A 20,537-nucleotide genomic window follows, 5' to 3' on the forward strand; every position below is an offset into this window, starting at 1 on the left:
AAAAAATATTATTATTGATACAACTTTTAAGAATTATTCTAAAAAATAACAAATTTATCATTATTATTATTATTGATACAACTTTTAATAATTATTCTAAAAAATAACAAATTTATCATATATTATAGAGTGTTATTAAATGACTTTATAAACTTACTTTATACTATAACTACATAACCTATTTTTTTAATATAATCCACCGATGACAAAATAATTTTATATTTATTATCTAATTAGATTGATATAATTTTTAAGATAATTTTAAAAAAATCAACAAATTTATTATGAAGAATGGTTTATGATTCAACAATCATGTAAAATTATTTTATATCATCCTAACATTACCTTTTTTTTCTCTAAAAGAATTAGTTATTAGAAAGAAAAAATATTTTTCAGTTACTTTTCTTTCCTTTATTTTCTACTTTTGAAGTTTATACATGAAAAAAAAAACAGAAAATAAAAATAAAAAAACAACCAAAAAGATATTTTCACTATTTTATTACAAATGACTAAAAAGAGAAAAAAAAGAGAAGTAAAAATAAAAAACATTTTCTCTCACCAAATATTCTCTAAATCTAACAGGGATATACCATCAAGCACTGAGCGCTTGTGAGATCTTATTATTTAAACCAACACGAGATACAGTCTTCAGACAAATGATTCGCGAGTCCTTGTGAGATCTTATAATTTAAATCCAACACCAGATAAAGTAACTGTTCTTTTAGAAGAACACACAAGGATAACAAAGACAAGTTATCTTCTTTCAAAAAGTTCATTTTATGTTATGCGTTTCAAAATTTAATTTCAAGCAACTTATTCTCATAGCATCTAAACTTTTCAATAATGTGAATTTTCAATAACATGATCATTAATGATAACTCAATTTCAAATGAATTAAAATTAAACTGATAAACTCATCACCGACCACCTCATTAAGCAACGTCGTTTGTCACTTTGGAGAGGTAGGACAACCTTGCACCAAACAGTTTATGTTTTGCCTAAAGTGGGGTGAATTGACAAGGAAAGTGAAAGTGAGAGAGAGAGAGAGAAACTTCGAGGAAACAACCTTCACCGTTCAATTCATCAACATCAATTGAACAACAACAACATCAAAACATATCCCATTCTTATTCTTATCATTTCTCAATCACTGCCACACTGATACTACTGACACGCCCACCTACCACCTTAATGCTCTTCAACTCCCACTACTGCCTCACTCTCTCTCAGGCCCTTCAAGGTATCATTTTCTCTTCAATTTCTCATGTGGGTGTTGTTAACTTTGCAAAGTAGGGATCTTTTTTGAAGTTAGGATAAAGAATTTATGAGGTAAAGTAGGAGATTTGAAACCAATGCATGTGGATTAAGATGAGGATTAGAACAGTAAACTAACTATTATTCTCAAGAATGTGATTTTAACTTGAAAAAAAGTACAGTTGTTGAGATTTGATTTGAATGCTTAAATGGGGTTGCAGGTTTTCTTTAGGATAAAGAATTTATGGGTGGATCAATTTCAAAACGGAGGCGTTCTAAGCAACATTCGTCAAATTTTTTTCCTCGGTATCAGCAACCTCATTTCCCACAAAGCCAAGATAATGGGTCTGTGGGGCATTATGGGTATTCACCTCAGAGCTATGGTGGTGGTCGTGCTCCAGAACAAGGAAAGAGCTTGGATAGGAAGTATTCAAGGATAGGTGATGATTATAAGAGCTTGGACCAGGTAACTTTTTTATGCCCCCTCATTTTCAATGTATGAAATGGCTTAAATGGAGAAATGATTTGGGTCTTGTGTGAGCATGGTCTCTGTAGAGTCTGTTCCAGGGTTATACTGAATGCATGGAATGCAACTGTCTTTGTATTTTGAATCTAAGTTCTTAAACAAGAGCCTATTTCAGTTCAGGTCTTGAATCATTTAGAACAAGTTGAAACTAGTTTTTTTTTAGTTATCTTGACATTGCCGTTGTAAAGATGGTAATAAATTTGCTTGCTAAAATAAATGATTTCCTTCTTTTTTTTGTCTATTTGCTGCTGGTTTTATGTGTCTTTTGATTCATGGATCATCTTTTTTAGCTAATGTTCGTATCTAGCTATTAGTTTCATTTCATTGCTCTATCTGGGGGATGTAAATGTTAGATTACTATGCTGACATTTGGTACTACACCTGCAATCATTTTAAATTCTTGTGTTTATGTGACATTCTGAAGTAATTTTACATATTGGAAGGTAACTGATGCTCTGGCAAAAGCTGGCTTAGAGTCTTCAAATCTGATTGTTGGGATTGATTTTACGAAGAGCAATGAGTGGACAGGTTTTGCTTTGTTTGACTGATCACCTTCATTTCTTCTCCTTTGTAATTCTGTTAACATGAATAACTTGCTTCTGTATTAGGTGGAAGGTCATTTCAAAGGAGATGCCTGCATCACATTGGTCATGAACAAAATCCATATGAACAAGCTATATCTATCATTGGGAAAACATTGTCTTCCTTTGATGAGGATAACTTAATTCCCTGTTTTGGTTTTGGAGATGGTAATTGAAAACATTGTTATGAATTACATTCATCAATCTAATCTGATGTCTTGGTAAGTTATAGTGTGTGGGTTTTTGTATTGGCAGCATCAACACATGACCAGGAAGTTTTTAGTTTCTATCCGGATGAGAGATTTTGTCGTGGATTTGAAGAAGTGTTGGAACGGTACAGGGAGTTGGTCCCTCAATTAAAGCTTGCAGGTATTTGGAACATTGGTCAAACTTCATTTCCTTTTTTGTTCCTGTATTTGTTATCAGCTCTTTTCTTATGCTATTTATGCCGACTCTTGGCAGGACCAACATCATTTGCCCCAGTCATTGAGATGGCAATCACCATAGTTGAGCAAAGTGGAGGCCAATACCATGTGTTAGTGATTATAGCTGATGGGCAGGTTGAGGATTATTTGAATTGAATTAGAAAGTTATTTTTATTGTTATTTAATGTGTGTATCTAGAGATCAAATAATCAATTTATACTCCAAATAGTGTGCACACTTGCACATGAATATTTTATATTGGTGCTTTTCCTTTTTATGGAGGGGTAGGCTGTAGGAGGTAGTGGTTGCCAGTGCTTTTCCTTTATCAAGTGAATGCAACATTTGTTGTTGTTAATGGTGGAGCTAGAGAATTTTATATTAGGGGGCTAAATAAAAACAGTAATGTGTTAAGGGAACCAAGCTTTGTTATAAAAAAGGAATTATATGTAAGTTTGCAGTTTCGCTCCCCTCAGCATACATCACCCTCTTCCCCTAGTGTTAACAACTAATAATCTAAAAAGAAACAAATATTTCAAAACAAGGTTAGATTATGGGCTAATTGGATGCTTTTATCTCTTAAGCACTATTAACTCTACAGTGTCTATGGTTTAGTTGTGAAATTTGGTTGTTCGTTGCTAAATGAAATTGAAATTAAAGTAAGAATCAGCTGTAGTTTTTATATGGAACTAACAGGAATCTTAGAGATAATATTTAGCTAAGCAACATACTGGCCTGGTGTGATCATGGTTGCCATTGGCTATCATCTAAAAGTAGGAGACTAGGTATAATAAATGAATTGATGTTGAATATTGTCAACTTGCTGCAGGTGACGAGAAGTGTTGACACTGAGCATGGGCAGTTGAGTGCACAAGAAAAGAAAACTGTAGAAGCTATTGTGAAAGCTAGGTAATTAATTAATCACCTGTCTGTGTTGCTTTATTCCTTATCTTGTTAATCAGATTTCTAAATTGTGTTTATTGTCATCATCAAAAATGTGTTTATTACCAGTGAATATCCCTTGTCAATCATATTAGTTGGAGTTGGAGATGGGCCGTGGGATATGATGAAACAATTTGATGATAACATCCCTGCCCGAGCATTTGATAATTTCCAGGCATGTATCTTCTGTTAAAAAATTGTCAGTTAGTTGTGCTGAGCATGGTTTGTTTATGCTCTCAATAATGATAAACTTGACTTTTCTATTATTTTTTCGTCTTCTGTAGTTCGTGAATTTCACAGAAATAATGTCAAAGAACATGGATCGGTCCAGAAAGGAAACGGAGTTTGCACTCGCTGCCTTGATGGAAATACCCTCCCAGTACAAGGCAACACTAGAGCTTAATATATTGGGGTAACTAATGTCGAATTCTTTTCTTCATGGGCTTTGCTGCATTGAATATATTATCTGTTTATGAAGCCCTCTAACAAGTTGTATTACTTTTCAAACAGTGCTTGTAGAGGGAAAGATATAGACCGGATTCCTCTCCCACCGCCTCTATATGGTGCAGCATCTTTCAATTCCCCCAAAACTTCCCGTCAATATAGTTCTCGTCCCAGTGCACCATCTAGCAGACATGATGTTAGCACAAACCCTCCTGCAACTTCTGCTTCTGATAATCAGGTACATTTACTCTTTGTTTTCTCTTGCTATTGGAAGTGTATTTCGTGGTTCACCCTAGCACTCAAGTAAATTTTCATATACATAATTTTCAAACCCTCTAGAGTATAATTCTGTTATGTAATCCTTGCAGGTTTGTCCCATTTGCCTCACCGATCCTAAGGATATGGCCTTCGGTTGCGGGCATCAGGTAAGGAATCCAGGCTGTTCATTTGTTTTTTATTCCTCATGTACTTACATGAGGTGATTGAATGCCTATTAGTATTGGTTATTATATGAGCCATTTTTATTAACATGCAGACATGCTGTGATTGCGGACAAGATCTTGAGTTATGCCCCATTTGCAGGAGTACCATTGATACTAGAATAAAACTTTATTAGATGACCTCTTAAAACTTGTCCATGACTTTTCATGTTGAGGTATGAAACTGGGTTTTCGACAAATTTTCTTGGTGATGACTGGTGAGGGAGGAGGATGGGGGGCAAAAAGAGCTTCGCATTGTACATATTTATATTTATTTATTCAAGTCTATGCTTTGAGCGCATTTTATACTAGAGTTGGATTTTTGCGTTGTTATTATATTAATTTTGTGGCAATTCATCAATATAACATTCCATACTTATACATGTTGTGGCTTGTTTCAGGGGTTATGTATCTTTTCATTTTCTTGTTTTTTCAGATAGGTAGGACTTGCGGGTTAATTTCTCACACCATTGACATAACATTGAAATTTTCATGTAATTGTGTTAGTGTTGGGAACGTGAACGAAGGTACTGGCTGAGTTAAGACAAGTTGGTAGTCTTTTGGCACGCCTTGGTCCCTATTCACTTTCTGCGAATTTAGTAAATAAAAAATGCCCTTGCTTTTGGGGCTGATTATGTAAATTACAAAGTTCCCTTGCTTTGTGAGCTGATTGATTAAATAACTACAATTTTAATACCTTCTCAATCAACAAACTAATCGCATCTTTCTTCCAGTATTGTGGTCACGTGTCAATGGTATAGTAATACAACTATTTTTTTTAATTTTTTGAGTGAAATATATACTACACTTCACTAATTTATTTTCTTCAAATAATTTAATTAATGTAAATTTTACATTTATTCTTTTTTATTCTATTTCCAGTAAAATCTTAAATTAATTAATGTACATAAGAATCATATAAATTGAAATATTTAAATTTTATGTTTATTTTATTTTTTTTGAATTTTATATAATAGATATAAAAATCATGTAAATTGATATAATATTTTTTGTTGATCAAAATAAAAACGTGAAAAATATTCGATTACTGAAATATTTTAAAATATATAATTGTTGTTAAAAGTAAATGTTAAAGTGAACACAACTAAAATGAGTTATTTATGATGTTTTTTTAATTTGTACAAATAAAATTTAAATAAAAAATAATGTATAGAAAATTTGACAAAATTATATAAACAATTAAGAAAATTAGCATGAGTATATATTTGGTTTAATTAAATCCCAAAATCTTATATTGATTTTTATTTTATATAATATCATAATTAGATTTTTTTAGAGTAGTTTTTATAACTATGATAAATTATCATGTGATTAAAATAATAAATAAAATATTTTATTTATTAGTTTTAATATATTTAAAATATTGAAACTATGCAATTAATTATAAGTGTAAAATATAAAAGTACACCTACACAGCATAAAAATATGTTTAATTAACACGACACATAGTTCTATTATAATCAAACAATTACACTTAATTTTTGCTATTCCAAATCAACGCACAAACAAAAAATAAAATAAAAAATGAATTAAATCAATTTTTAAGAAAAAGTCAGAATGAAACATGCAAACATCACCAAAATAAAAGAGATCGTACCAAAAATAATACTTTTAATAATAACAATTTTTTAGAACATGCACGTATATAAAATATATTTAAATATTTATTAACATATCTATTAACATTATTTATTAAATTTAAACTAAATAAAATATATTAAAAATTTAAATAATATAAAAATTACTCTTTTAAATTATTAAATGTAAATTTAGTACTAGTAAAAGTCACATGTAACTAAATTAGTTAAGATTAAAATAAGGATAAATAATTATTTTCCTTCATGAATGTGTAACTCATTAACAAATTCATTAACAAATTCGTTTTTTAAGGATTAACTTTTATCTATTATCATTAACAAAATAACCTATATAACACATATGTACGAATTTATCACAAATTTGATTATCAACGTGATCATGCTGAATAGATCAGACGAAAATGTCAATAAGTTATCATTATTAGATCTAAATGTTATTAATTTTTTAATGTATCAAAATATTAGTAATTTTTTATTGAACTAAAATATCAATAAATTTTTTTGTTGAACCTAAATATTAATATGTTTATAGTATACTAATTTATTAGATCCCAAATGTTTATTAGTAAAACAAATATACTAATATGATTATATAAAATACTCAAAAAATAAATACAAAATCGAAATATGATACAATATTAAAAATTAAATAAGGAATTTCTTCTAATAAAATTCCCATTAACATCATCAAATACTCTTCTTTGGGTATTTTATATTATTCTAAATTTTAAAATAAATTAAATAATACACAAATATTAAAATTACATATCTCTTTTCGTTCAAATTAATAGGGACGGATTTACTATAACTAACCCGACTTCTTCCTTTAACTAGTGTAATAATCTGTAATTGCACGTTTATTAAAATTGTATTCTATAAAATTTTAATATTATTATGATTTTTAATGTATTTATTGATAATTTTTATTTTATATAAATGTATATTAGTGAATGTGTATATAAATATCCAACTAACATATAAAAACTTATGAATATTAATATATATTTAACTTTTATATTTACACATCTTATATTATTTTAATTTATATAAATGTTGTTTTAAATTATCTTTTTGCAATTAATCATTAATCTTTTCTTTCATAGGAAATAAATTATTAAAAATAATTAAAAAAAAAACAGATTTGTTAGTATTTAAAGCTATATATTAAATAATAAAATAATGATAAATATAAAGATAAGATGATACTTGCATAATATTTTTTTTGGATATTCATTTCCGTTAATAACAACTAAGAGACTCGTAAAATGTTTTTAGCAATTTCAAGTTGGTTTAGACTTTAGATTATTTTAAGTTCTATTTTGACGTAATATTTGTTGTGACTTCCTACCAGCCCATAAAGATTGAGAGTGATTGTCACTGCAAAGGAGATAAGATATAAATAAGGAGTTGTTTCAAATAGATTTACGCATGAATGAATCAAATGCACACCACATGATAGAAATCTTTAGAGGTTGTACATGCATGAGATTATATCATTTATATATGATGACTTAAAAAATTAATTAATATTACTTATAATAACAAGTTATATAAATTTTTTGATAATTTATTAATTAAGGACTGCATAGTTAATTAATTAATGTGTTTGACTTGAAATAATTATGAGATAAATAATTTTCTGGATGTCTCAAAAAAATGTGTAAATAAGGTCTAAACATATTACAAAATAATTATGTGTTGATATGTAAGGACAATTAATAATCCTAATAATAATCAAATATTACAAGTTATATTAGAGCAGGTTGTTAGTATCTCAGAAATTATTATCTAATATTGTAGAATGTGACTCACAAAAAGTACACTTAAGATACAATTCACTGGCTTTTTAATGTTAGTATTGAGCACAATTCACAATTGTTTTTCTTTCTAATGTTATTATTAGATGCAATTCACATACAATAAAGGGGTCTAAGTATAGTTTACTCATTTTTTTTTTAATGTTAAACATTTTATTTTAAATTATTTATTCATTCTATTTTATTAATCTATTCATACTATTGCAAAAAAAAAAATGAAACTAAAGTTCCTATAATGTTTAAATGATATTGAATACTTTATTTTGCTTGTATCAGATTCAATCCATTTTAATTAATTCCATTGGGGAAAAAAATACACAAGGCCTACCGAAATAAGTCAAATCATTTGTGTTTACTTAATCTGTCCTTAATTAAGCCTTAAGCATTAAGGGCACTATTATCTAATTAACATGTGTGCTGAAAATTTACATAAGATCCTAATATCTACGCAAGTCGTGAGCCGTGATTCCCCATTTCCTATGCATTTTCATAACTCAATTGTTCAATCTCTCATAATGGCGAAACTTTCTCTCCTTCTCTCTTCACATCCCTTACGATCCTCACTCACACACATTAATTTGTTGCATCTCATGTCATATCTGCATAGTGTCGTCTTAGATAGATTTGCATGCATTTTGCTCATGCTTTTAGTGTTATTTCATTGATTTTCCCTTTCTAAGTTTTGTTAGTGTTTTCCTTGTTTTCGTTTCAAGTTACAATGTTTCTAAGAAAAATAGGAGCATTTGACATCTTAGAGAGTGAAAATAGGAAGCCTTTATTGTATCCTGTAAGGAGATCACGTTTGAGGTTGATCAGAATCATGCCTATGATTAGAAGCTACAAAAAATCAAAGTTCACCTACAAGAAGATTACGCCTTGGATGTGATCAAAATCACGCCTATGATCAAAAAATAAGAAAAAGGTCAAAATAAAGTTGCGTAGAGATCACTGGGATGTGATCACGCCCACGAGACTCATGTATACTAGAAAACAAGTGTCAAACTATTTTTATTCTTCATTTAAATATGTTTTTTGGTTTTTAAAGAATTTATGAATTTTATATTTGGTTCTTAATAAATTTTTTCTTAACTTTTGGTTCATGATTTTTTTTTTCTTTTTGTATTTGATCCTATTATTACATTGACTATGTTAACATTAGATGTTACTATCTGATATAATTATATCGGTGATTATGATAAAAAGAATTTAGGGTCCAAAAGAAATTAAAAAATAATTCAAAGACAACTTAATAATGTCAACTTAATGACATAAGCGAAATATAAAATAAAAAAATTAGAGACTAAATATAACATTCGTAATTTTGAAAAGTAGGACCGGAGTGATTGCATTACTCTTCCTTTTGCTTATAGAATACTCATCTTTTGGTTTTCAAATGATTGTTTTTACAAACTCAATTCAACAAAGACTTATATATATAACCATTTCTTACAATACAAATGAATTATTTTCCTTCAAATGAAAGAACCTGCGCGAGAATTATACCTTTCCAAATGATATATTTTGAACTAAAAGTTTCCTTGTTTCTTATTAGAAAACTAAAGCGAATTAGCTTTAGAAACTGTTTAGTTAAGGAATTTACATTCAAACGAAATTTATAAATGATTTTCGAAAAAAACATGCTTTATCTGCAATTGTAAAAAATCTCCCTCTCTTCTTTATATGTAACAAAACAATCATTCATATCTTATATGATTGTATATTTCATTTTTCACAAACTTTATTGTAAAGAAACATCTTTTGCAGTAACCACGGACAAGCAATATGCAAAGTAATGATCAAACATTATCCATCGACCATTAGAAGTAACTTTTTCTTAATATTATGAAAAAACAAACTTCACCATAAAGAAACCATTATCCTCATCTATGATGTCAAAACCACCATTGAGTTGCCATATTTTATGCAACATCTCCCTCGTAATTAATAGTTTGGTAACACATTCTCCCCAGAAATTTGACCAAAGCATTCTACCATGGACTACACACAACTCCTTGAAAACCTTTTCTTCACGATAGACTTTATTGTTACCATTCTCTTGTCCCACTTGCACAAGGTTCTACACAATTAAATCCATTTTTTCTCTGACATAAAGAGCTTATTTAATTTGTTGCCTAATACTTTACCTCGAAAGGCTGTAATTTCCTTTCTTGCATTGTGGCTTGAAGTAATTCCTCCGTCCAATGGTTTATTCGGTGATGGCTTGAAGTATTTGTAACATTTCCTTTCTTGTAACCCAACAACAGAGAAAGCAAAACAATCCATTTCAGTCGAACATCCTTTAATGATGATAGGTAATCTAACATGTTTAGATGTATAGTATCATATTATAATCATTATGGTGATAAATTTATGAAGATAAAAAAAAAATAAAAACTAATGTGGGTGGGTGGAAATGTTACAAATACATTACGTAACAAGAAAGGGGAGGGGATATTTTTTTTTTTTGGTTCTCTTCGTTTATTAAATATTTATATTCATATATTAATATTTAGTAACCTGGGAGAGGATATCTTGAGAAACACTTCTATATAGGTTGGTACATCCTTTGTATCCTCCTCCACTTATTGGAATATAATTACCTTTTGCTGATTAAAAAATATTAATCATATTTATAAAAGATTTAATTATGTTTTAAGTTTGTGAAATTTTAGATAAATCCCTTTTTTGTCCTCAAATTGAAAAAAAAAAATTTTTGAACCCTTCAAATTTTTAAAAATTTGTTTTTAATTCCTAAAATCAGACGATATTAACGACATAAATTTTAGTACGGATAAGATTTCACCGCCCTACCTATAAAAAAAAAAAAAAACCCATCACCGATACCTTAACCTACTATAAATTGTGATCAAACCTTGCTACTTGAAATTCCAAGCTGATTCTACCTATCACACACTCTCAAACTTGGCGTAATCACGTTCTGTTACTTCAGCTGTATATCTTTTCTATTCCATCTTCAACTCCACTTTAACCTTCAGCTTCATATACGACGATCGCCGGCTAAAATAATATGATGATCACGGCGGCGCCGACTGTGAATGACGAGTGCCTTACGGTGAGGGGCAGGGCGGTTTTGACCCATGTCCCCGGAAACATTGTTGTTTCTCCGGTTGGAACAGAGTCCGCTTTCTTGGGTGCAACTTCAAGCATTTCAAGTTCACGTCATGTTTTTGTTCTTGGAATTCTTCAGTGAGTCTATGATATCATTCTCCTTTCTCTTTGCTTTGCCTTTTCGCGCTGATCAGAAAGCTTCCAGATTCATGTAAAACGTTTTTGAAGGCGTTGCCAGTGTTTGGTAACCTTGTTAAGTGTTGACAAATATTGTAATTAATTCTGATAGGCTGTGATTGCATATTTTGTATTTTGCTTTATCTACTAGCGTATGTACTAGCAATATTAAACATCTGCATCAATTGTTCACTGAAACTTATTTTGGAAACCAAAAATGCAGGGGATATAAGTTGCTATCTTTGTTCAGAGTTAAAATCTGGTGGATGATACCACGTATAGGGAGATCTGCAAGTGATGTTCCAATGGAAACTCAATTTCTGCTCCTTGAAGCAAGAGAAGAGTCTGCCCTTGAGGATGAGCTTTCTTCTGACTCTGAAGAGCCAACTACAGAGAACAGTTGCTACATTCTCTTCTTGCCTGTTTTGGATGGACAGTTTCGCGCAACTTTGCAGGGAACTCAATCAAATGAGCTCCAGTTCTGCATTGAAAGTGGTCAGTTAGTTCGCTCTTTCACTTTTTGTTTTGCTTCTTGTGCAAAAGAAAAAATAGAAAAAGAAAAAGAGATTATGATTTATGACTTTTGAATGCTCCAGGAGATGCTCATGTTCAAACTTCCCAATCACTAGAAGCAGTATTTGTAAATTCAGGGGACAATCCATTTGAGTTAATCAGGGATTCTATCAAGTATGTTTCTTGTTCTGGAATGTCCTTAGTCTCTAACTGCTTCCATGTTATACAAGTCAGTACATGTTACATTTGAATTTATAATGACATAGGATGTTGGAGAAACACAAAGGAACTTTCTGTCGTCTTGAAAACAAGAGGATTCCTGCACATCTTGACTGGTTTGGATGGTGCACTTGGGATGCTTTTTACACTGAAGTGAGTCCAAATGGAATAAGAGAGGGCCTTCAGAGGTACACTACATATATAGTTAACTAACTTCACCCATGTGATAGATAGCCTGAACGTTTTGAAGTTATCAATAACAATGACGATTTTGCCTTTTACCAAACAGTTTCTCAAATGGAGGTTGTTCACCGAAGTTTATCATCATTGATGATGGATGGCAAGAGACCCTGAACACTTTTCACAAAGAAGGTGAACCAGTGATTGAGGGAACCCAGTAAGTCTCTCTTTTCAATTGAGGCCACACATTTTTTTCCACCATTTCTTTGTCATCATGCTCACATCTTTCTTGAACTGTTAGGTTTGCAACCAGACTGATAGACATTAAAGAAAACAAAAAGTTCACCGATGCAGGCTCCTACAATTCTTGCGACAATCTCCACAATTTTGTTGATTCCATTAAACAGAATATGAATGTAAAGTAAGATATCTGATCCCATAGAGATACCATTACCATGATTCCATTGAAACTTAAGAACTGACAACGAGTATAATTCTGCACTCTTCAGATACGTTTACATGTGGCATGCTTTAGCTGGTTATTGGGGAGGTTTACTTCCATCATCAGATACAATGAAGAAATATAATCCAAAGATTGTATATCCAATTCAGTCACCTGGTACCACAGGGAACCTTAGAGATATAGCCATGGATAGCTTGGAAAAATATGGAGTGGGAGTCATTGACCCAGAAAAACTATATGACTTTTACAATGATTACCACAGTTACCTTGCCAGTTGTGGTGTGGATGGAGTCAAAGTAGATGTCCAAAATTTGATAGAAACGTTGGGTTCTGGGTACGGTGGTCGCGTTTCGTTGAGCAAACGGTATCAAGAAGCACTAGAGCAATCTGTAACAAGGAACTTTAAGGACAACAATCTGATTTGTTGCATGTGTCACAACTCTGATTCAATTTACAGGTTTGCAATCTATCTAATTAGAGGCAAGTACAATCTAAAATTTTGTTTGATCCGTTTTCTGACTAGCTGTTTCTTTTACATTATAAATTTTTAGCTCAAAGAATAGTGCAGCAGTAAGAGCATCTGAGGATTTCATGCCAAGAGAACCAACATTGCAGACCTTACACATCGCCTCTGTCGCGTTTAACAGTCTTCTTCTGGGAGAGATATTTGTGCCAGACTGGGACATGTTCCATGTAATATTCCTGTCTCATTACTTTGTCCAAATGTTTCTATGAACATGCTAATGAGTTACTTGATATGATTCTTAAATCATAAACGATTCTATTTCAGAGCAAGCACGAGACAGCCGAGTTCCATGCTGCAGCAAGAGCAGTAGGTGGATGTGCAGTATATGTCAGGTAAGGCACCAAAGCAGATAGAAGTCTTGGTCTCGCTGGGTTACCTTTAAAAAAACTCTTATTTAATCCTATAAAAATTGGATAAAAATAAGGTATTTATAAAATTTGATACATTTCAGTGACAAGCCTGGAAATCATGATTTTAAAATCCTCGAGAAGCTAGTGCTGGCTGATGGATCAGTCTTGAGAGCAAGATATGCCGGCCGCCCTACTCGAGATTGTTTATTTGAAGACCCTGTAATGGATGGTAAAAGGTAAGTTAAAATGTTACTATCTGTCTCTTAGAGTGGCCAGAATTTTCGAAATAGTTTTCATTCTTTACTGAAAAGTTAGAAGTCATTATTATTGACTATTTTACAGTCTGCTGAAAATTTGGAATTTGAATGTTCTGACCGGGGTGGTAGGCGTCTTCAATTGCCAAGGAGCAGGATGCTGGCCACTGAAATCATTGGAAGCCGCACCCTTGCGCATAACCATTTCAGGGAAAGTGAGACCCCTTGATGTTGAATTTCTTGAAGAGGTTGCAGGTGAAAATTGGAATGGAGACTGCATAGTATATGCCTTCAATGCAGGTTCAAATTATACTTTATCAATGCATCACATTTTATTCTATACTTTCCTGTTAGAACCTAAAACACATCCATTTCTCTATAATTACCAAAACTAACTACTGCACAATACTGCAGGCTTGCTTTCCAAGATATCTTGCAGAGGAAAACTTGAAGTGTCCCTGGAGACTCTCCATTGTGAAATATATACAGTATCTCCAATAAGGGTCAGTATGCTAACATTGCAATCTATATTTTGTGAAAAACCATCTTTACCAAGTCTCTTAAGTTGAAAATATGTTAATGTGTGTGTCTGAACAGGTGTTTGGTCATGATGTGCTATTCGCACCAATAGGATTGCTTGACATGTACAATTCAGGAGGAGCAGTAGAAGCCTTGGACTGCACCATGGATGTTGCACAATGCATAATCAAAATCAAAGGCAGAGGATGTGGTCGTTTTGGAGCCTACTCCAACGTTAGACCGAAACTTTGTGTAGTGGACATGAAGGAGGAAGAGTTCTTCTACAACCGTGAAGATGGATTATTGACTATTACACTTGCTGGTGAAGGCAACTCCAAGGACATAGAATTTGTATACTGAGGTGAAGTCAAAGTGAGTCTATTCCGATTCTTCTTCAGTGTCATTTTTTATTTACCTAACCCCGGATGCAAGCATATATAGAATTTTTGTTGTTGTAAGCAATGGAAAAGAGTTGCTTAATTTTGGTCGTGTTATGGTGCTGTATATATTTCAAGCATCATCTGTAACCAGTGATGTGACACGGTCTTATTCTTTGTGAGAACTAAAAAGAAGTAATGTGTTATCATTGGATCTATATAACAGAGATTTAAGAAATTTTAGTATCACATTACATTAAAGATGTTCTAATATATAAGTTTTACTCCGAATCTATCTAATATCTTCAATTAAAAAATGAAGGAAGAGAAGTCAAGAATAAGATTTTCATTTATTTATTTTTTCTCAAGATCATTCAAAAGAGTTTTTAAGGGATTCCAAAATGGCGCACGTTGAGTTCTATTGCTCTTTTTGCGATAGGGGAACTACTTATTAAGGCATTCTACCAACTAGATCATGATCAAAATAATGCAAGAAAAATATGAGGAGAAAGTCTGGTTACAACATTTACTTACAGGCTAATAAAATATATTAGCATGGCAAAGCACACATGTTCATATCTGCAAACCAAATTCGAAACATAGCCGACTCCATATTTAAGTTGAAAGTTTTGAACACAAGAATATCATGCATAGAGAGCTCCAAAAATTCCAAAAGCAAACGACTAAGAGTATCTCTAATGGAACAATTCTTCTTGGGTGCTTAGATGAGTTAGATGGAACTTGTACACATCATTCACTTTTACTCTTTCTTATCATTAAAATATATAACTGCAAGAAAAACTAACAGTTAAGAATTGACCGTTTCTCATGTTCACAATTTTTAATGTTAAAATTTGAAGCACTGTGACAACAGATACTTTGGATTACACTGAAATTTGGAGGTAATATTTTAATAATAAAATGTTTTTGCTTTATTTTAAAGGCTAAAGCACATGTGCTTACATAAGCAACCGATGCTTATTTGGCTCAAATTTTACAATGGAAAGGACCCATTTATCCTCCTGAAGATAAGTTTTGTTCCAAATCCTGGTTCAAACGTTGTTTAAGGAATGAGAGTACTTTGTTGACACCCATTAATAGCATGTTCGGAAACGCGTTAAAATCATGTTGAATGGGAAAAATACACTTTCCGATGCAGGAGAAGAGTTGCTTTTGCGTTGCGTTTAAAAGAACACAGTCACAAATACACTATAAAGTTGTTTTAAGGATGTGTTCGATTCTTCATTGGATCCCTCCAAATTAATGTCAATCCGACTTTCTACTTGCTTCTGCGTTTTGTTTTGGAATTTGAGAAACCTCCGTTCATTGAAATGGATTTCCAAACACACTAGTTTATTGTGTTATTTTCCAAAATTACAATTACCTTTTCAGCTCAAATAATATTTTTATGCAAGTAAAATTCTAATATATCAATTATTTTTCAGAGGCTAAATTTGGAGCCAATAAGAGTGTTTGGAAGTAATATTTTAATAATCTCTCTCTCTCTCTCTCTCTCTCTCTCTCTATATATATATATATATATATATATATATAATTTTAAAGGCTAAAGCAACCGGTGCTTATTAGGTTAAATCCGTACGAGGTTACAAGGGGAGAAGCTATCTAAGCGGTGTTGCTTGAGGAGCGTAGGTACTTTGTTGACACCCGTTAAAGTTGGTGTGCAAGGATGTGTTTGATCCTACATTGGTTTCCTCCAACGTAATGTGAATCCAACTCCCCCTTTGCTTCCATGTTTTTTCTTTGGAATGTGTGAAACCTCCGTTCAACCATATTGAAATGGATTTCTAAACGTACACTAAGTGGATGTTTGAGTTGTCATGGGGAGTCCTCAAAACCTGGTCTTGTAAAGGATCTAGGAGAGGTGTCTTGTGCAAACGGTCGTTGGATTGGTACGAAGATGTGAGTTGTGACATAATGACAACACTCCAAACATAGCCTAATTCATTTTATCTTATATTCCAAAAATACAATTATTTTCAGCTCAATAAATATTCTTATGCACAAAATTGTAATATATCAATTATTGTTGGGAGGCTAAATTTTAAGCCATCTTAACAGTCGGGAAGCCCATATCAAAAGCCCACATCCACATGTTTATGATATTAAATATGATTATCAAACTCTATGTTAACTCGTTACTTTTTATGATTTTTTGAGAGTTCATTTATCTTCGAGTTATTCTTGAGTTATTTTTAGTAGACTCTATAAAGTCTTGTAGACTCCCGAGTTCACCCATCGAGTTTACGAGTCAACAAGTTAAACAAAATTAAGTCAAAATATAAGTCATTTTAAATTATTTTCTGTTTATTTAATGTTCAAGATACCTTCGTTTAGTATGTTGTTTTTGAATAATTTTTTTTATCTTTAATAACATCAAATTTTCAATGAAAATAATCTACCGCTGCTATAACATTTACAATTTATTATATAATAGTGATGTATTACTAGACTGATTATTTAAATATTGTGAAATTTATATTTTTTATTTTATTTTATTATATTGTTGAAATGTTTAATTGATATTTTATTTATAAATATTATTATTATTATTTTTATATAAAATAAATTTTTATTAATTAAAGAATCGAGTCTATAAAACTTTCACGAGTAAACTCAAACTCTAAATTTTGATAAACTTGGTATTAAGTTATGTTTGTTTATGATATTTTTGGCAGCAAAACCCTTCCCCTAGGCTTCCCCCTCGTCTTATCCACACTCTGCATCTTTAACCTTGTTTTAAACCCTTCACTGATCACTCACTTACTCTTCTTCTTCTTCGTACATGTCTATCACTTCTTCCACTTCCTTCAAGTCCCTCACTATGGCCGAGTCCTGCCTCCTCTCTTCTCCCTCCTCACTCTTCAACAACAAAACCAAACCCTCTCTATTCTCACCCCCCTCCAAACCCCTCACACTCCAATTCTCATGCATCAACTCCTCAGTCTCTCTCTCCCTCGCCGCGCGAGCTCACCGCTCTCCCCTCGTCACGCGCGTGGCCCAAACTTCCGATTGGGCCCAACAAGAAGAAGACGACACCGCCACCTTCCAAGACGAAGAACAGGGCCTTAGTGAAACCCAAGCGGGCCTTTCCAGTTGGGAGCCCAACGGCGAAGACGCCGGAGAAGAGAGCTTCGCCGAACCGCCGGAAGAGGCAAAGCTCTTCGTTGGGAACTTGCCTTACGACGTTGATAGCCAGAAATTGGCCATGCTCTTCGAACAAGCCGGAACCGTTGAAATCGCCGAGGTCAGAGAGAGAGAGAGAGAGAGAGGCTCTTTACCTTCTCGTGTTTCAATTTGAATTTCTGTTAAATATTATTTTGTTAGGGTTGGAAACTTGAAATGAACGTGTGGTGTGGTTTTAGGTTATTTATAATAGGGAAACTGACCAGAGTCGCGGTTTTGGGTTTGTGACGATGAGTACCGTTGAAGAAGCTGAGAACGCCGTGGAGAAATTCAGTCGTTACGTAAGTTTATTGATATCAATTGTTTTGTACTCTAATTTTACGAGTTAGCTTGGGATTGAAATTTGGGGTGAAAAGTTCGGTTTGATCATCGTATTGTGTTGTGCGTGCTAGAAGTTTGTTCTTTATGTGGTTGTGGATTAACCGGTCAGGGTAGGAACTAGCCATGTAGTGAATCCTTGTTCTGTTTTTATTTTATTTTTATTTTTTATTGGCAAATGCTAGTTGTTAGTTTGTTAGCTTTTGTTACCTTGTTCTGTATTTAACTCTGGTGGACTGTGTTGTTTTTGTGACTGTTGAGAAGGGCTGAAAGTATGTTGAAATGTTTGCACTGGTAAACGTGTCTCAGATAAAAATGAACAAAAGGAAAATGGTAGGTGTTATCAGTTGGTGTTTGCCTAATTATCTATGGTTGTAACAGGGTGTAAATAAAATATGTATAGGGTTGTCAAATGCTGATTCTTAAGTTGCATGAATACAACACAGGACAAGGATCTGGCTAGGATGCCCATGCGAAATCCATAATTATTAACATCATAACTTAAAATTCCATATTAAAACGAAGAAATCAATGTTCCAAAAGCCAATCCATTAAATGAAAATTGCAACCCTGTCCTGGAGGCTTCCACCTAGTAGGGTTTGGGGAGGATAGATGTTTGTAGCCTTACCCCCTTAACCCCGGAGAGGCTGTTTGGAGGATTTGAACCTAAACTATAAATATTAATCTATTATATACTATTATTTGACCAACTATTGTAGCATTCCATCCATATTGTTAAAAAAACTATGTTATGCCATTGTGAGGTGCCTTTACTTCCTCTTCTGCATCTCTGAATCTGCAAGATGTGTGTCCCGATTAATTCCATTAAGAAGAATGGTGGCACTTAAGTTAATATGTGAGCAGTGTTGGCTGCATAACTTGTACTATAAAGATGTGGTGGTTTTTACCTATGACATTTTAATACCTTCTGATAAAATATAAAGAATAGTTGCATCTTAAAGTTGGGAGAACCAACCCATTCAACTATTCGTTATATTTTTGTTTGTAAGCCACTGATTTGAAGTTCCACTGACTGAAATACTACAAAACCTTTATTAGTTTGCTCTTGTTAAATTTCTTGTTGCTGTGGATGCTTTTGTGCATGTGCAAAGGAGTTTTAAGTGACCTTTTTTCTTCCTTTAGTACAAGTCAAATGCATCTTACATGTCATTCACATGTGTGTATTGTCATTAATATTTCTTTCTAATTGCTTTTGTTGTGTTCTTTTTGTTCTTTTCGATCTTATTCATATTTTCTATGACAGGATTTTGATGGAAGATTGTTGACTGTTAATAAGGCTTCTCCAAGAGGAACTCGGCCGGAACGCCCGCCGCCTCGTCACTCCTTTGAGCCTTCCTTATCAATCTATGTTGGTAATTTGCCATGGGATGTTGATAATACCCGGCTGGAGCAAATTTTCAGTGAACATGGTAATGTGGTGAATGCTCGGGTAGTCTATGACAGGGAGACTCGTCGATCACGTGGCTTTGGCTTTGTCACAATGTCTGATGAGACGGAAATGAAAGATGCGGTTGCTGCTCTTGATGGTCAGGTATTACTAAAGTTTTTTGTGAAATTATCAATGTTACCTGCATTGATAATTAAATATGCTGAAAACTGGAAGGGGACAGGATTATCATGGGCTATGCTCATGAGGAAAGTGGTTTGAGATTGAAAATCACAGCTTTTGAAATTGCCTCTAGTGTGTTTTGAAGGGCAGGGTGAAAAAATATATCAAATTAACTACTTTTACCGTTTATTGGTTTTTTTTTTTTTTATGATTATCTGATATAGGGTTTTTGTTATTTCAGAGTTTGGACGGAAGGCCAATTAGGGTGAGTGTTGCCGAGGACAGGCCAAGGCGTGGTTCCTTTTGAGCGTTATCTCATGTAGTTCCCCATGTCAGCTGCTGGAGTTATCTTGCATTTTTTTAATAGCTGAGGATATACTATAGTGTCAATTTTTGTTCAAAGGAAAATCCTTTCTTGGGGCACCAATTTCAGATTAGATTTACGTATTTTGTTGTTATTAGTTTAATGCCCTGATGAAAATTAAGTTGTAATTTCGGACTCCTGAGATTGGAGAAAAGTATACTTTGTTGTTGCCTTTTTCTTTGGGCTATTTGTTATTATTTATGAAATGAAAAAGGGGGGAGGGAAGTTCTGTCGCGACTATTGTAGAACTGGTTTTTTTCGATTGTACTTAAAATTCAACTGAATAAATAGCGTGCATATTATTTCTATGGTCACAAGTCATATGATTCAGTTTAGCTAATGATATTTTA

General features: G+C 32.6%; 3 protein-coding genes across 6 annotated transcripts; all 3 read left to right on the plus strand.

Annotated features, from left to right (window-relative positions):
• Nucleotides 1-969: 969 nt before the first annotated feature.
• Nucleotides 970-5,031, plus strand: LOC100809850 (E3 ubiquitin-protein ligase RGLG2-like). 3 transcript variants are annotated; one of them, NM_001253941.2, is made up of 12 exons: nt 1,019-1,240; nt 1,476-1,720; nt 2,224-2,308; nt 2,389-2,529; nt 2,617-2,730; nt 2,824-2,921; nt 3,613-3,692; nt 3,795-3,900; nt 4,010-4,137; nt 4,236-4,407; nt 4,538-4,594; nt 4,705-5,031. In NM_001253941.2, exons 2-12 carry the CDS (start codon nt 1,499-1,501, stop codon nt 4,783-4,785), a joined length of 1,284 nt encoding a protein of 427 aa, NP_001240870.1. In that variant the 5' UTR covers nt 1,019-1,240; nt 1,476-1,498; the 3' UTR covers nt 4,786-5,031. The 3 variants fall into 3 exon arrangements, with proteins under 3 accessions (XP_040870474.1, NP_001240870.1, NP_001358289.1); NM_001371360.1 differs by having other exon boundaries at nt 1,228-1,329; XM_041014540.1 differs by having other exon boundaries at nt 970-1,240; nt 2,617-2,921.
• A 5,747-nt stretch (nt 5,032-10,778) lies between these two features.
• On the plus strand, nt 10,779-14,949 carry LOC100816978 (probable galactinol--sucrose galactosyltransferase 2). Of its 2 annotated transcripts, XM_003522362.5 has the most exons (13): nt 10,794-11,291; nt 11,554-11,825; nt 11,927-12,017; nt 12,110-12,250; nt 12,352-12,459; nt 12,544-12,663; nt 12,752-13,162; nt 13,257-13,398; nt 13,496-13,563; nt 13,683-13,817; nt 13,924-14,135; nt 14,250-14,338; nt 14,433-14,949. In XM_003522362.5, the coding sequence occupies exons 1-13, from the start codon at nt 11,113-11,115 to the stop codon at nt 14,712-14,714; spliced, it is 2,250 nt and encodes a 749-aa protein (XP_003522410.1). In that variant the 5' UTR covers nt 10,794-11,112; the 3' UTR covers nt 14,715-14,949. The 2 variants fall into 2 exon arrangements, 1 of the variants encoding a protein (XP_003522410.1); XR_414047.4 differs by lacking the exon at nt 14,433-14,949 and having other exon boundaries at nt 10,779-11,291; nt 13,968-14,135; nt 14,250-14,298.
• A 2,561-nt stretch (nt 14,950-17,510) lies between these two features.
• On the plus strand, nt 17,511-20,500 carry LOC100810381 (RNA recognition motif (RRM) domain-containing protein). The gene is made up of 4 exons (NM_001361199.1): nt 17,511-17,996; nt 18,115-18,216; nt 19,518-19,805; nt 20,065-20,500. The coding sequence occupies exons 1-4, from the start codon at nt 17,535-17,537 to the stop codon at nt 20,128-20,130; spliced, it is 918 nt and encodes a 305-aa protein (NP_001348128.1). The 5' UTR covers nt 17,511-17,534; the 3' UTR covers nt 20,131-20,500.
• Nucleotides 20,501-20,537: the final 37 nt, after the last annotated feature.

This window comes from Glycine max, chromosome 4, assembly GCF_000004515.6.
Source record: "Glycine max cultivar Williams 82 chromosome 4, Glycine_max_v4.0, whole genome shotgun sequence".
In the NCBI taxonomy this organism is placed as follows: Eukaryota; Viridiplantae; Streptophyta; class Magnoliopsida; order Fabales; family Fabaceae; genus Glycine; species Glycine max.